General features: G+C 49.0%; 5 protein-coding genes across 5 annotated transcripts in view; 4 read left to right on the forward strand and 1 right to left on the reverse strand.

The window, feature by feature from the left end:
* Positions 1-674, forward strand: part of F4812DRAFT_458743 (uncharacterized protein) — a gene marked incomplete at both ends in the record, with an annotated part of 1,122 nt that extends 448 nt beyond the window's left edge. Inside the window, one exon of the mRNA XM_047937407.1 lies at positions 418-674. Coding sequence (XP_047790625.1) covers positions 418-674 — 257 coding nt within the window. The remainder of the gene's footprint in view (positions 1-417) is intronic.
* A 1,249-nt stretch (positions 675-1,923) lies between these two features.
* F4812DRAFT_426269 (uncharacterized protein) lies at positions 1,924-3,397 on the forward strand. The gene has a single exon (XM_047933997.1). The coding sequence runs from the start codon at positions 2,198-2,200 to the stop codon at positions 3,068-3,070; it is 873 nt and encodes a 290-aa protein (XP_047790626.1). The 5' UTR covers positions 1,924-2,197; the 3' UTR covers positions 3,071-3,397.
* Positions 3,398-4,173: 776 nt separating this feature from the next.
* Positions 4,174-7,679, forward strand: F4812DRAFT_362355 (translation initiation factor eIF-2A). Its single transcript, XM_047931858.1, has 2 exons — positions 4,174-5,405; positions 5,467-7,679. The coding sequence occupies exons 1-2, from the start codon at positions 4,821-4,823 to the stop codon at positions 6,976-6,978; spliced, it is 2,097 nt and encodes a 698-aa protein (XP_047790627.1). The 5' UTR covers positions 4,174-4,820; the 3' UTR covers positions 6,979-7,679.
* A 13-nt stretch (positions 7,680-7,692) lies between these two features.
* On the reverse strand, positions 7,693-10,923 carry F4812DRAFT_426273 (fungal-specific transcription factor domain-containing protein). Its single transcript, XM_047933998.1, has 6 exons — positions 10,372-10,923; positions 10,206-10,271; positions 9,456-10,140; positions 9,313-9,381; positions 9,082-9,245; positions 7,693-9,006 (listed from the first exon to the last, which is right to left on the reverse strand). The coding sequence occupies exons 1-6, from the start codon at positions 10,518-10,520 to the stop codon at positions 7,728-7,730; spliced, it is 2,412 nt and encodes an 803-aa protein (XP_047790628.1). The 5' UTR covers positions 10,521-10,923; the 3' UTR covers positions 7,693-7,727.
* F4812DRAFT_426274 (NAD(P)-binding protein) lies at positions 10,924-12,441 on the forward strand. Its single transcript, XM_047933999.1, has 2 exons — positions 10,924-11,355; positions 11,419-12,441. Exons 1-2 carry the CDS (start codon positions 11,323-11,325, stop codon positions 12,283-12,285), a joined length of 900 nt encoding a protein of 299 aa, XP_047790629.1. The 5' UTR covers positions 10,924-11,322; the 3' UTR covers positions 12,286-12,441.
* Positions 12,442-12,758: the final 317 nt, after the last annotated feature.

Below are 12,758 nucleotides of genomic sequence, written 5' to 3' on the forward strand. Positions count from 1 at the left end.
GCGGCGCGTCGTGCCCCGCCCGGCGGGCGCGCCGCGCGCCCCCGTCCCCCCCCCCCCCCCCCCCCCCCCCCCCCCCCCCCCCCCCCGCCCCGAGAGACCTTTGGATCTTCCATGCTGAGTGAGATATTATATCAATTGGTTGATCTGCTTGCCATCAGAACGGTTATGTCGGTACATCTATGTAGAAGAAACGCTTGCGCAATTCGAGAAAACTGGCTTCAACCAACGCGACGCTATCGGCTTGACTGCATGTGGCCAATACGATAGGATTTGTGAATCTTAATTCTTCACGACTCGTTTCCTGTTATGACTGTTCTGTCAATGCGAATAAAAATCAATACTTGATAACTTCTCGTGCGGTGCGCATTGGTGGTATAGATTGGTACTAATCCGAGCTATAAAATGTACACGCCGGAGGCTTTGCCGAAGTGGTTGAAGAGTCCGCTATAACTCTGAGCAACACCAATGGTGCATCGGATTTTGATAATACCCAGGCAGTGTTCGATCCGGCAGTGGTTCATGAATATATCGACATTATAGGAGCTAGGGGCGGTGCATTCGTTACTAGTTTCAATGAGAGTAGTAGGTCTGATCTCCGACGATACGTGATCGACAGCAACAGGAATATGTTGGAATTGTACGCTCAACGGGAGGATTTCAAGGCCCTTGCGTAGACTTGCTAAGCCGTATGCTCAACACTGTTCTATCAGGGGTAGAGCTTCAATCGGAAACAGCTCCATCGCTCACCAAGCCGATAAATGGGACTTGGGATGTCACCAGCAATAACCAGTGAATCCTCTCTGGAAAATTTGGTAAGTGGCAGATAAAAGAAAAGATATCAAACCAACCGTGATACACGGGCTAAGAAGTAACCAGATGTTGTACGCTGGAGAGGTTTCGAAGGACCCGGTCTCGATAATTTTTTCAAATAACCATACGGAGACACTAGTCCCCGAGGACAACCTGGGAACTACTGTGTTCAAACTGAATGATAGCTAAACGAACGCTACAACGCAGTACTTTCAATTCTCGATACCTGACGCCAAGTTAACGGGAGTGTCGTCTTTTACCATCGCGGCGAAAGGCTTTGAGACTCAAGTCTTCCCTATACAGGATAAGGCATTTATCGTAGGTAGCTTAACTCGTCTCACGGATGATATAGTATCTATTACCGTTGCGGCGAGGAAAGACCGAGCCGACTTCGACCCGTCGCAAGTATCTGTTAAAGTCTCGGTCCCTGTTGCGCAACTATTTACGCTGGTACCTAAGATTATACGGACAGATGTCTAGCTCAAGAAAGATGAAAATCCGCTAGAGACTATAGGTCATTTGTCCGGGTTCATCATCATTGGATCACCTACTTGGGCAGTAAGTGTAACATTGCTTTTGGGAGATGATGTTATAGATACCTTGCTGCTTGACGCTAGAATCGCAGGGTGGTAAAGCCTATCTGCAACATCTAGACCGTAGATCGGAGCCATATATTAGTATATGCTATAATATACCTGCTATCATACTGATGATAGGAATAAGCCTGCTACAAAAATATCAGCTGTCTATTTTCACGATTGAGTATACTGCTTGATTTAGTAAGGCCAGCCGTTAGCCAATGATCGATTCTGGTTATCTTGATGCTGACCATAACATATTACGCACGAGACTTGTATTTAGCGATGCGTAGTCTAGAGATAACGATCATTTCATGGTCAGGTGGACATCGTGTATCGTGAGAAACGACATCTGGGGTGATAGGAAGGACGTCGAGAATTGTAATGACAGGCTGCCAAGTCATCCTGAGAGAAGTCAGCTTCCTAATATGTCCATACGTGCGGTGAACAATGTGACACAGCTAGATGAATTGACTCATTCGATTGGTCGCATACCCCCTTGCCTGTGTGCAGCGAGTTCCTTGCTACATTAGCATGCATCGTACGTACCCAAGGCAGGTACTATCTCGTATATATCACGCTCACACAATGACGGGATATATAGATTGTCGTATATTTCCGAAGTTAAAGTTTGGGTCTTGTAAGATAGATTAGGTACCTTAGCTATTTGCCTAATAGCACTGAAGACAGGCGTCTTTTCGTGATATTTTGCCTTCTAGACGGGCTTAATGTCTAAGCGCAACTTACTACTCCTGTAAAGAAGATAGGGGATAAGTTCGAAGTACTGCGAGTGTTTAACCTAGAGGGCGATGGGACCAGGTGCCCCGATACAGAACAACCACGGGGTTGAGTTGCCTTCGGGGTATGAAATCCGATTAATAACGCCCGATCTTGCCGACTCGATCTCGGCCTTGAGTTTTTTTACTCATTATTTCGACTCGCCGATCTGGAGCGCCATATACGAAGGACACCAGGCAAGAAGAGCGTTAAAGGCATATCATGCCTGTAAGCCTTTCTATGAGATGCCGGAGATGGCAGCGAGGAATGGTCTTTCATTCTGTATCTGGGATAAGGAATTTATATTTAAGAGACCTGAATCAGCTGTTAATGGTGGTGCTTGTTATTGGGACGACTTTGATATCGACGATCCTGATCTGGAGGTTAATGGGCGGCAAAAACTACTTGACGCGTTAGATTTTCCAATCATTGGGTTTGGATTATCTTTCGACAAATTCAACCCGGGAGATCCTAAGGGATGGGAAGCTGCATTAAAGGCCGCACCTCTTAATGGGCATATGGAGAAATATTATGAGACACACGACCCGCGGCGGAAAGGATCATGGGAGCCGACGGCGGCCGGGCAAGTAATCGAGCGGGTTGGCAGCGGAACGAGACCCGGATATGATGGTAAAGGGTTCATGCGAGAGCTATCGAAATTCGTAATGCTGGAAATGAAGTCCAGAGGATATCGAGCAATACAGGTCAACTGCGGAGCACCGCAGATGCATCGGATCTGGTCCAATCCACCGAAACCGTTTAGGAGTTCTACGTTGGTGACATTTCCCACTTGGATCTTTGAGATTGAAGAAGATGGCAAGAGGATTCGGCCGTACGAGAAGTCCAAGTTGTCCAATTTGTATCTCGTGTGGACGGAGCTGTTTGAATCATTGAATGAGCCATGAGATGCGTAAACTCGCTCGTTAGGCCGTTTGATATTCGGGGACTAATCCGAAGGGGTTTCTATTCGTATTGTGTATGGCAATATGTGTCTCGTCTTGGTGATGAGTAGATTGCCTAGGCTTTCTACGATATGGTAATAGTCAGTTTTTTTTCTCTTTTTTTTTGTTCAAATCTTTGCCTTGAATATGAAATCTTAAGGTGAACCGGATTGAGTGAAGAGATTGTGTAAGGCAGTAAGTATTATGAGAATATCCACAACGTAAGAAAAATTAGTAGCACCAATTTCGTGTTACCTACATGAAACATCCATGAATGACGTTACCAATGGGATAAGAGTTGTATACTAAGGAAGCTAGTAACCTAGATGTTTGTTTGTGACAAACTTTGGCTTTAGGGCTTAGAAATTAGGGGTTCCATCCCCCTAAGTTTATGACGTGATTGCCACATGGCCTTCAACTGCCTTAGCCGTCTCAACCTAGGTAGTTGAGATGATCGCAAGTGAATAGGCAAATATTGTTTTGTACATTTTTGATCTGGTACCCCATGTGCTTAAAAGAGGTTATATTAGATAGAGGTAGGGACCTATTTGTCGATATTGGTGGGCAACAATTATATACTTCTAATTGATGCTATTTGGTAGGTGAAGCTACCTATACCTACCTTATGTTAACCTTAATCTCTACGTAACTATATTAATTAGTATGAAGTAAGTATATATCTCTATATACTTGGGTAGGCACTTACCTACCTAAGGTATAGATTGGTTACCACTTAGGTACTATCTGTACTACGGTCTGACCCCAATCTGATTAAATACATGTATGAGGTAACTTCGTAGGTACCTACCCTTAGTATAGATAACTGGGCTAAAAGAGTTAACCCTACGTCGTCCCGATCCCAAAATAGAAGCTTGGGGAATACAAAAGCAGAAAAGAAGGCAGCTGCCAGCCGTGGGCTGCAGGGGTTCAACTCAAGTTTTAGGTCTAGCCCGACGATCATGGGGCTGGGAGCGGGAAAAGAATCTCAGTGAACCCCGACGCCGCTAGCTAGCCGCTAGCTAGATAGGGTTAAATTGTGGCTGACGCTGGCCCTCAGGCCCTGTAACGTGCTGGACACGACAGAAATTTCCTTGTCAGCCGCCATGACTCGCTTTTTTAGTTTTATTCTAATTTTTCGTCTTTCACTTCGTCCCCTTCTTTCTTCTCCAGCCCACTCAAGCTCCGTTCCGTCACGGTCACGTCCACCCACTGCCTCTCGTCAATCCCCTCTCTCTGGGTGACCTGTCAAATTCCCTTCTATTCTTCTTGCCGTTTTTATTACTTCATCAATCCTCCTCTCGTGCCTACCCGAGGCGTCAAATCTGGTCCTGGTCTCTCGACAAGTTAAACTGCATCTTCAACCGAAGACCAAAAGGCTTTTATCGCGGCGCAGCAACATCTTTCTCGATCCATTGCGACCTTTTTTCACGAGCTACCGTTTTATTCCATAGACGGGTAACCTTCTCGATACGAGCCTTCGGTGATATCGACCTGCTTAATATCTTTAACTGGTATTGGGACAGCAGTCATCCATCATCTTTGAGCTTTATTATTAGGTCGACTGAGAAAAGTTTTTCGATAAATCTGCTCCGTTTCTCCATACGCCTGACTGCCGCCTCGAGCCCTTAGGCAAGATAATTTTGATACAAACGACAAGAAAAATACTTCCACAACCCCCTGCAATATATCCTTTTCCCTGTGACTTTGACTAGTCATGGCGAATCCGTTGCAGTTTGCTTACCGAACCCAGAAGGCCATCGGTGTCACCGACGCTGCGCCTGTCTACGAGCCTCTACCTGGATTCGTTAAACCCGAAGGGAATTTGCGGTGCTGTGTCTACTCGCCCTGCGGCCGGTATCTCGCCTGGGTATCCAGCGAACGTGTCTGCATTATCGACGCATCTGTTGGCCATGTTTTAACTAACATACCTGTCCCTAACGTCTTCGAAGTCGCCTTTTCTCCCCGGGGTTGTTTCGTAAGCACCTGGGAGCGCCCCGCAAAGGATGAGGCTGGTGATGCGACTAAGAATTTAAAGATTTGGCGAACCATTGAAGACCTCCCCGATGGCGTCGAGAAGCAACCGATAGGAAAGTTTGTGCAAAAGTCCCAGACCGGTTGGAACCTTCAATACACCTCCGACGAGAAGTTCTGCGCTCGTCTTGTCACCAACGAAGTGCAGTTCTATGAGAGCCATGATCTAAGCAAAGTCTGGGATAAGCTTCGAGTCGAAGGCGTGACCGATTTTGCCATTGCTCCTGGGCAGAGCCACAATGTTGCCGTTTTTATCCCCGAGCGAAAGGTTCGTTTACTATTTTAGCTAATTTTTCGACTCTACTTGAGGCTAATGTCAAATAATCTAGGGTCAACCTGCTGCGGTTAAGGTTTACAACGTTCCTCAGTTCACAACCCCGATTTCCCAGAAGACTTTCTTTAAGGGCGACAAGGTTCAGCTGAAGTGGAACAGCTTGGGAACAAGCCTTATTGTGCTGGCACAAACGGATGTTGATAAATCAAACAAGAGTTATTACGGAGAAACTACTCTGTACCTTCTTTCCGCCAACGGCTCCCTAGACGCTCGCGTCACCTTGGATAAGGATGGTCCGATCCACGATGTGTCCTGGTCTCCAAACGGTAAAGAGTTCGGTGTTATCTACGGCTATATGCCTGCGAAGACCACACTATTTAACCACAGAGCCGTCGCCACCCACTCGTTTCCTATTGCGCCCCGGAACACGATCATCTTCTCGCCCACCGGTCGTTTTGCCCTGATTGCTGGATTCGGCAATCTTGCTGGCCAAATTGACGTTTACGATTTGGAGAAGGGTTACCGCAAGGTTTGCACGATTGAGAGTGGCAGCCCTAGCGTGTGCCAATGGAGCCCCGACAGTCGATATATCATGACCGCCACAACGTCCCCGCGCCTCCGTGTTGATAATGGCATCAAGATATGGCACGTCGGAGGGGGCATCATGTACCACGAAGACATGGTGGAGCTTTATAACGTAACGTGGAGACCTGTTCTCCCCGAGAACCTCCCCCGTGATGACCCGCTACACCCAATTCCCACCCCCCATTCTTCGGCTGTCGCATACCTAGGAACAGTGAAAACTCCGTCGAAGCCTGTTGGAGCTTATCGTCCTCCTGGCGCCCGAGGAATGTCGACACCGCTTCACTTTAGACGTGAGGACGAGGGAGGCGCGGCCCATGTTATGACTAACGGTGCCCAGAATGTTGGTCCGAACGGATTTGGACGACCGCGTCGTCAGGTTCCCGGTGCGGAATTCCTCGAATCTGGTGCGCGTACCGTCCCAGGCGCGGTACCAGCCGATACGCCGGGTGCCAACGGCGACGAAAATTTGTCGAAGACTGCGCTTAAGAACAAGAAGAAGAGAAATAACAAGAAGGCCAAGGATCCCGAGAGCAAGGATGGAGAGAGGAAAGAGAACGGTGGTCTGGCGCCTCCGCCTAGGGATCAAGGTCCTGGTTCTGGGAACGAGGGACGTAGTCCTGAGCGTCGAGGTCAGCAGTTTAATCAGCGAAGACATGATCGAAGTCGCTCGCGGCACAACTTCCAAGGCGGTAACAACCAAGGACGTCACCGCAGCAACACGCATCAGAATGGACAAGCAGCACCTGCTGCTCCGCAGATCCAGACATCTCAGCCACCTACTACTGACGCTCTGCTCTCACCCGGCAGCCAGAACCCCGCGTCCAAGAAACTGCGCAGCTTGCAGAAAAAGATCCGCGCAATCGAGGACCTTGAAATGCGACATGCTGGTGGTGAGAAGCTAGAGGACACCCAAATGAAGAAGATCGCCACGAAAGCTGCAGTTGTTAAGGAATTAGAAGCCTTGGAGAAGGAGGCTCATTAAATACGAGCTTGACTTGACGGCGAGAGTTGTTGCGCTGAGGGAGGCTTTGATATGCCAGGCCTGGTTCTGGTTAGTCCTGGTAGGGACGCCTGGGAGGTATGGGAACTTAGGGTACCTTTGGACTAGGTGATGTGGTATCATATCCGGCTTGTCACTGGCGTTAAGGGGAAGAAAAAGGCAAGCGAGGCCGCTTCTGCTCAGCTCCCGGAGAGGACATGCGAAAGTGAATTGCCTTTGCGAAGCGTTGCGATAGTTACCTAATTTTACAGTATCCTGAAAAGGAAAAGGTACTTTGAAACCAGCATGCATTTCGTCATAGTCTTTATGCTCGAGGAGTGATATGTAAATTTATGGCTTGATATCTAGATAATGTAGATGTGTATGCCTTATGTACCTCCCTCGGTCTAATATTCCAGTTCTTTTTTTCTTCATAACGAGATTTGCAGCTTTAGGCACAGAACAATATGATAGATAGTAGCAAGGAGTCCGCGTCTTATTATACTGGCCGTAAATATACGACATCAGAAACGATCATCTCAGGTATAGCTTATATTTATTCATACTTTAGGAGGTAGGCATCTGTTCCATATTCCTGTGCGCAAGCGATATAGACCTCAACATTTATACGCGTGGCTCTCGCTCGATAAATCCCACTAGACCCAAAGATGCGTATATCGACACTTCCCTCCCTCCTTTCTATCCCCCCTCCCCCTCCCCTTCCCGTCTTATGATCTACTACCCTCTATGTATTACTTGGGCTCGCCGCTCAGCTCGGCGAGGAAGAGCACGAACTCCATCTGGGCGGCCTCGTCGTCGGCGAAGGCGCCGCGGAACCAGGCCGCGAGCCGCGACAGCTGGCACTTGCACACGCGGACGCTCTCGCTGCCGCGGATCCCGCCCCAGTACGGCGTCGGCGTGCCCTGGTCTCGCCACGCTTGGAACGTGGCGCTCTGCTCGTCGGCGGAGAAGAGGTGGATTACGTCGTCGATGGTGTCGGTGGTAGAGGTAGGGATGGGTGAGGAAGATGGATATGACGATGAGGAGGACGAGCAGGCGGCGGTGACGGAGGTGGTAGTGGAGGTGGTGCATAATGATGCTAGTGACGTCGGTAATTCCCCTGGGGACTCGCCTTCGCTGCGGCAGTTAGCGCAGCGCCCTTTGAGACGCGCGTAGGAACACGCTACGATGGCGCTCTTGAGAACGCCAGGGATGAGGAGCGGGTTTAGCCGCAGACGGGCGCGGAGAAGGGAGGAGGAGCTGCTGGTGGTGGTTCCGTTGCCGGAGTTGTTGTGGTCTTGGTCGTGGTCGTGATTGTCGCCGTCATCTGTGCGGGTGGATTCGATAACGAAGATCCGGCAGATCTGCGCGGCGTTCCAGAGCGCGGCCCGCGGACACCCCGTCGAGATCCAGCTCTGCAGATGGGTCTGTGGCTTGCGGGTCGGGATCGCGGCGCCGGGGCGAGACTTGTAGTAGTGCCCCTTGATGCGGAGGACGTTCATGGGGGCGAACATCTTCAGCGTGGCCATGAACATCAGCGTAAACGTCAGAGGCGCGAGGAGATGGTCGGTCCCGGGCAGGCTCCCCGCGAAGTACTGCTCGAGCAGGGGGTAGTCTTGCTTGCTCTTGTCCCGCCAGAGGGTAAGTTGCGGACGGGCCATGTCGACGAAAACGCCCGGGCTGATCTCGTCGGCGAGCTCGTCCGACATGGAACTGTGGGCCTCTCGCGCGAATTCCCAGATCGTCGCCTGCGCCGCGCAGGTGCTCAGGTGGTAGTCGATGTCGGTGAGGCAGTACGGCAATTTCCCACGGTAAGGATTGAGGGCGTCGCGCATGAAGAACGAGAAGAGCGCCTTCTCGCGACCTGCTGGTTCGTTCCATTGGAGCTTTCGTCGCTCGGGTTCGTTGGAAGCGGCCCATAGTTGAGAAGACTTTGGCAGAGGAATCCATAATTCTTGGTATCGTACCGAGGGCGGATGGTCAAGGAGCATGCTGAGGTATGTGTCTACGCGAAGAACAGAAAACGCAAGTCTAAACAGAAAAGAAGAACCTCTTTGTTAGCGTATGTGATTATTTTTTTCTCTTTTGGCGTGGAATAGGGAGTACCTGTTCAGTTGCTCTGTTATACGCCAAACGGCAAATGGGCAACTAGGATCCGAGTCGCTCATTTCGTTACATAAGAACTGACCATTGAAAATACCAAGATACCGAGAAGTTGATACTAGAAGGCCTGTGAGGTTGAGGGCTTTTGGTACCATGCCATCCGTGCTCTAATAGATAAATGTCAGTATATGATAAGAGAGCAACAGTATTGGAGGCATCCATGTCTCAACATACCAGCGTGTACGTCGCGTAAACAACATAGAACAGAATGGCCTGTAATAAGTGCAACGGCGGTCGGAAAACCTAAGAGTTTTAAATTAGCCGTTTTAAATTAGCCGTTGGAGGGCGAAGTCCAGAGCAGGGACGGGTTTTCATACCATTCGGATCCGAGATACTTCGTCGAAGACGATAGGAGCAAGCTTGTGGTGATCTGGCCCCTTTTCGAACCAGCTAGCCAATATGACCATTGATGCTACCAGAATTGGTGGAGTTTTTTCCAGTTCGAACGTAGGCGCATGTAGGATCGCCCAGTACGGATGAATTTCTCTAAAGAACAGGTCGACAAGCCGCTTGGTATTAGATGAGTTCACGTCTAGATAGTTCTGTAAATCGGCCGGCGCAACAGATCCGGGTATTTCTGGGGTCCTCTGCGATTGTGCTGATGTCGGCGGCGTCGTCTGCTGCAAAGGGCTATTAGGAATATCTGTTGCGAAATTAATTCGCTCGAATCTAGCAGTGGGCGCATCTGATGAAGAAGAGGCCAGACCAGCTGGCCATCGAGGACTATGCCCTTCATGATCAAAACTCATGGCATTTGATGCTTCCTGGCATGACGGTGTACCCGGCAGTGGCCCTGGACCCCAACCGTTTGGAGTTGATGGAAGCCATGATGCCTGGCCGGGATCGCTTGTTGGTAACGCGACCGTTGGCTCGGTATTAGCCGCATGGTGGCTATTGGCATCTGAACAGGCCCGAAGACATCCTGTCCAGCTCGAAACACATGCTCCGCAGGGGGTGTTCCCATCGCATTGGGTGTTCCGTTCACCGCATGGAAGACATATTCTAGAAGGCAATCACGAAACGTGTAAGTGATGATGCTGGGCTACCTAAAGTTACCAGCCACTTACCTTGTTGTGTCTAATGGCTGAGAAACGTCTGATTTGTGTTGCTTCACGTGTCTTTTAAATACGTCGCTAGCACATGTATATCAGCAACCGTTGCCACTGAACAAAAGTTAACCATGTGAAGGTGGAGAGAAGAGAAGAGCCAATTGGCTGAGGATAACATGCGTACCTTCGTGCGTAACATCGCCCACATATGTGGCACTTATACTGATGCTCGGGGTTGTGGCTCAGTTTATGTCGATTTAGATGCTCCTTTCTGGTGAAGCGTTTCTCACACCCGGGGAACGAGCATTCCCAAGTCTTTGGTAATGAAGACATCTAGTCCCATTCCCCTGTCCTTACACGGGTTGACGGACCAACAAAGCTTGATTAGATTAGACTAACACGCGTTTAGTAGGTTTAGCGGTTGAGCCGGTTCTGGAACTTGAGATGTCTAATTTTGGTAATACTTCTCCCACTTCAACGTAATGTGGGATATGTAAGTTGCAATAAGAATGTGGGAGGATGTGTGAGTGTAGATGTGGGACGGGAAACATATTCGTTGGCGAGAAGGAGATATCGGAGTTTATTGCGGCTATCCGATATCACCGACATCACCGACATACAAACATTAGTCACGGCAAAGTGGGATTGAAGAGGTGGGATGTGGGATGTGGGATGAAGCCATGCCCAAGCCAAGTGGGGATCGGGGGCTATCTTCCCAAAGGACCCCGAGGAATGATCCCGTCATTACCTACCTGTAGTAAGAGAACACTACGGCAACGGCAACATGAAAGGCAGATCTTGCCAATGTGGGATAACTAACTCCTTCCGTAGAGTTATGCTATTGTAATAATACCCCTAAATCATGTCAAGGAGGAAGCTTTTCGAAATCACCCCCCGCTATGGCGTTAATAGGATGGAATAAACAATGATTAATCAAAGTCGTTGTTTCACAAGATGGGGGGATATAGAAATATAAAGCCATCTTCTCGCCCGAGAGGAAAGGAGAAGAAATCAGATCATCATCTTCTCTTCATCCTCTCATCAGAAAACCATTACCTCCAAAGTCTCGATACAAAAGAAAAGCTAGCTATCTGCTTCTAACTTTTACCTAAACTACCTAACACCATCCATCAATATGACTACTATTACGAAAGTCGCCATTGCAGGTGTAAGTGGACGGGATAGCTATGACAAAAAGCTTGCCCATTTGATCCTTACTGACAATCCATAGGCTAGCGGTGCCCTTGGAGCACCGGTTTTTGAGCAACTCTTGAAGGCAGACTTTCAACTTACTGTCCTCACCCGCAAAGGGAGCAATCACACCTGGCCGTCAAATGTTACCGTTAAGGAAGTCGACTACAACTCAGTAGATTCCTTGACAGAGGCACTGCGAGGACAAGATGCTGTTGTCTCAACCATCACAACCGAGTCGCTTACCCTACAGAGCAATCTGATTGACGCTGCTGTCAAGACCGGAGTGAAACGTTTCATTCCATCCGAATTCGGTTCCAACACTTTCAACAAAAACGCTGCAAAGCTGCCCTGCTACGCACCCAAGGTCCAGATTCAGGAAGCATTGCAGAAAGCCGCCGCTGAGAGCGATCTAACGTGGACTGCCGTGCTTAACGGAGCCTTCTTGGACTGGGTTATCCGCGCAGGATTCTTCGCCGACGTCAAGAACCGTACTATCGAGCTACCAGATGGAGGAAACAACCTGACTTCGAGCACGACGCTCCCGACCATTGGCAAGGCCGTCGTAGGCGTGCTGAAGAATCCCGAGCAGACTAAGAACAGACCGGTATACGTCCAGGAGGCCGCTATCAGCCTGAAGCAGATCGAAGAGATCTTGAAGAAACATGTAGGAGCAGATGGGTGGAAGGAGAACGTCACATCGCTTGACGAGATACTGAAGAACGGTTTGGAAGAGATTGGCAAGACAGGGTTCAATCCAAACGCCTTCTTTTCCATCTTGAAGGTCGGAATTTGGGGCAAGGAGTATGGAGGTCACTTTGACAAGCTTGACAACGAGCTTCTGGGAATTAAGCAGCTAAGCCCAGAAGAAGTCGAGGCCATTGTAGTCGCGAACATCCCCAAATAACGGTCGGAACCACATCTTACCTTAGGTACCTAGAATAAGCCATGTCAACCTTGGAATTTGAAATGAGAATAGCGTATAGCTAGGTACCGAGTTAGATCCTGTACTTTAGTACACTTTACGAAATAGACACCTTCCATAACCTTGAACTAACCAGATCGTGATACCTTAAGTGATGAGAGCCCAAGCGTAAGTCATAACTGCAGTGGATAATAAATAGAAGGCTGAGCAACTCGTTCCGAATCATACCCGGCGCAATGATTTCTCAATGGATCAATCATCACGATCTAACCTCTTAACTCGAACCACATTAAAAATTGATTTTTTTTATCAGGTATCAGCTGAGAATATAAGGCTATCGGCTATATATTCCAATGGGGTGCTGCAGGAGAAATTCCACTAATCCGAGATACGACAACGAATGTGAGGCTAGAGGAGGGGTGAACAACGATAGTTGAACGTCGCGCCGGTATCCC

This window comes from Daldinia caldariorum, assembly GCF_022478825.1.
Source record: "Daldinia caldariorum strain CBS 122874 unplaced genomic scaffold F4812scaffold_7, whole genome shotgun sequence".
NCBI lineage: Eukaryota > Fungi > Ascomycota > Sordariomycetes > Xylariales > Hypoxylaceae > Daldinia > Daldinia caldariorum.

Excerpts from the sequence above, each read along its gene's own strand:
- F4812DRAFT_426269 (XM_047933997.1), top strand. The coding sequence starts at position 2,198 with ATGGGACCAGGTGCCCCGATACAGAACAACCACGGGGTTGAGTTGCCT.
- F4812DRAFT_362355 (XM_047931858.1), top strand. The coding sequence starts at position 4,821 with ATGGCGAATCCGTTGCAGTTTGCTTACCGAACCCAGAAGGCCATCGGT. Across the intron at positions 5,406-5,466 it reads TTTTTATCCCCGAGCGAAAG|GGTCAACCTGCTGCGGTTAA; the intron begins GTTCGTTTACTA and ends CAAATAATCTAG.
- F4812DRAFT_426273 (XM_047933998.1), bottom strand. The coding sequence starts at position 10,520 with ATGTCTTCATTACCAAAGACTTGGGAATGCTCGTTCCCCGGGTGTGAG. Across the intron at positions 10,272-10,371 it reads GGGCGATGTTACGCACGAAG|CGACGTATTTAAAAGACACG; the intron begins GTACGCATGTTA and ends TACATGTGCTAG. Across the intron at positions 9,007-9,081 it reads ATAACAGAGCAACTGAACAG|ACTTGCGTTTTCTGTTCTTC; the intron begins GTACTCCCTATT and ends TTTTCTGTTTAG.
- F4812DRAFT_426274 (XM_047933999.1), top strand. The coding sequence starts at position 11,323 with ATGACTACTATTACGAAAGTCGCCATTGCAGGT. Across the intron at positions 11,356-11,418 it reads CGAAAGTCGCCATTGCAGGT|GCTAGCGGTGCCCTTGGAGC; the intron begins GTAAGTGGACGG and ends GACAATCCATAG.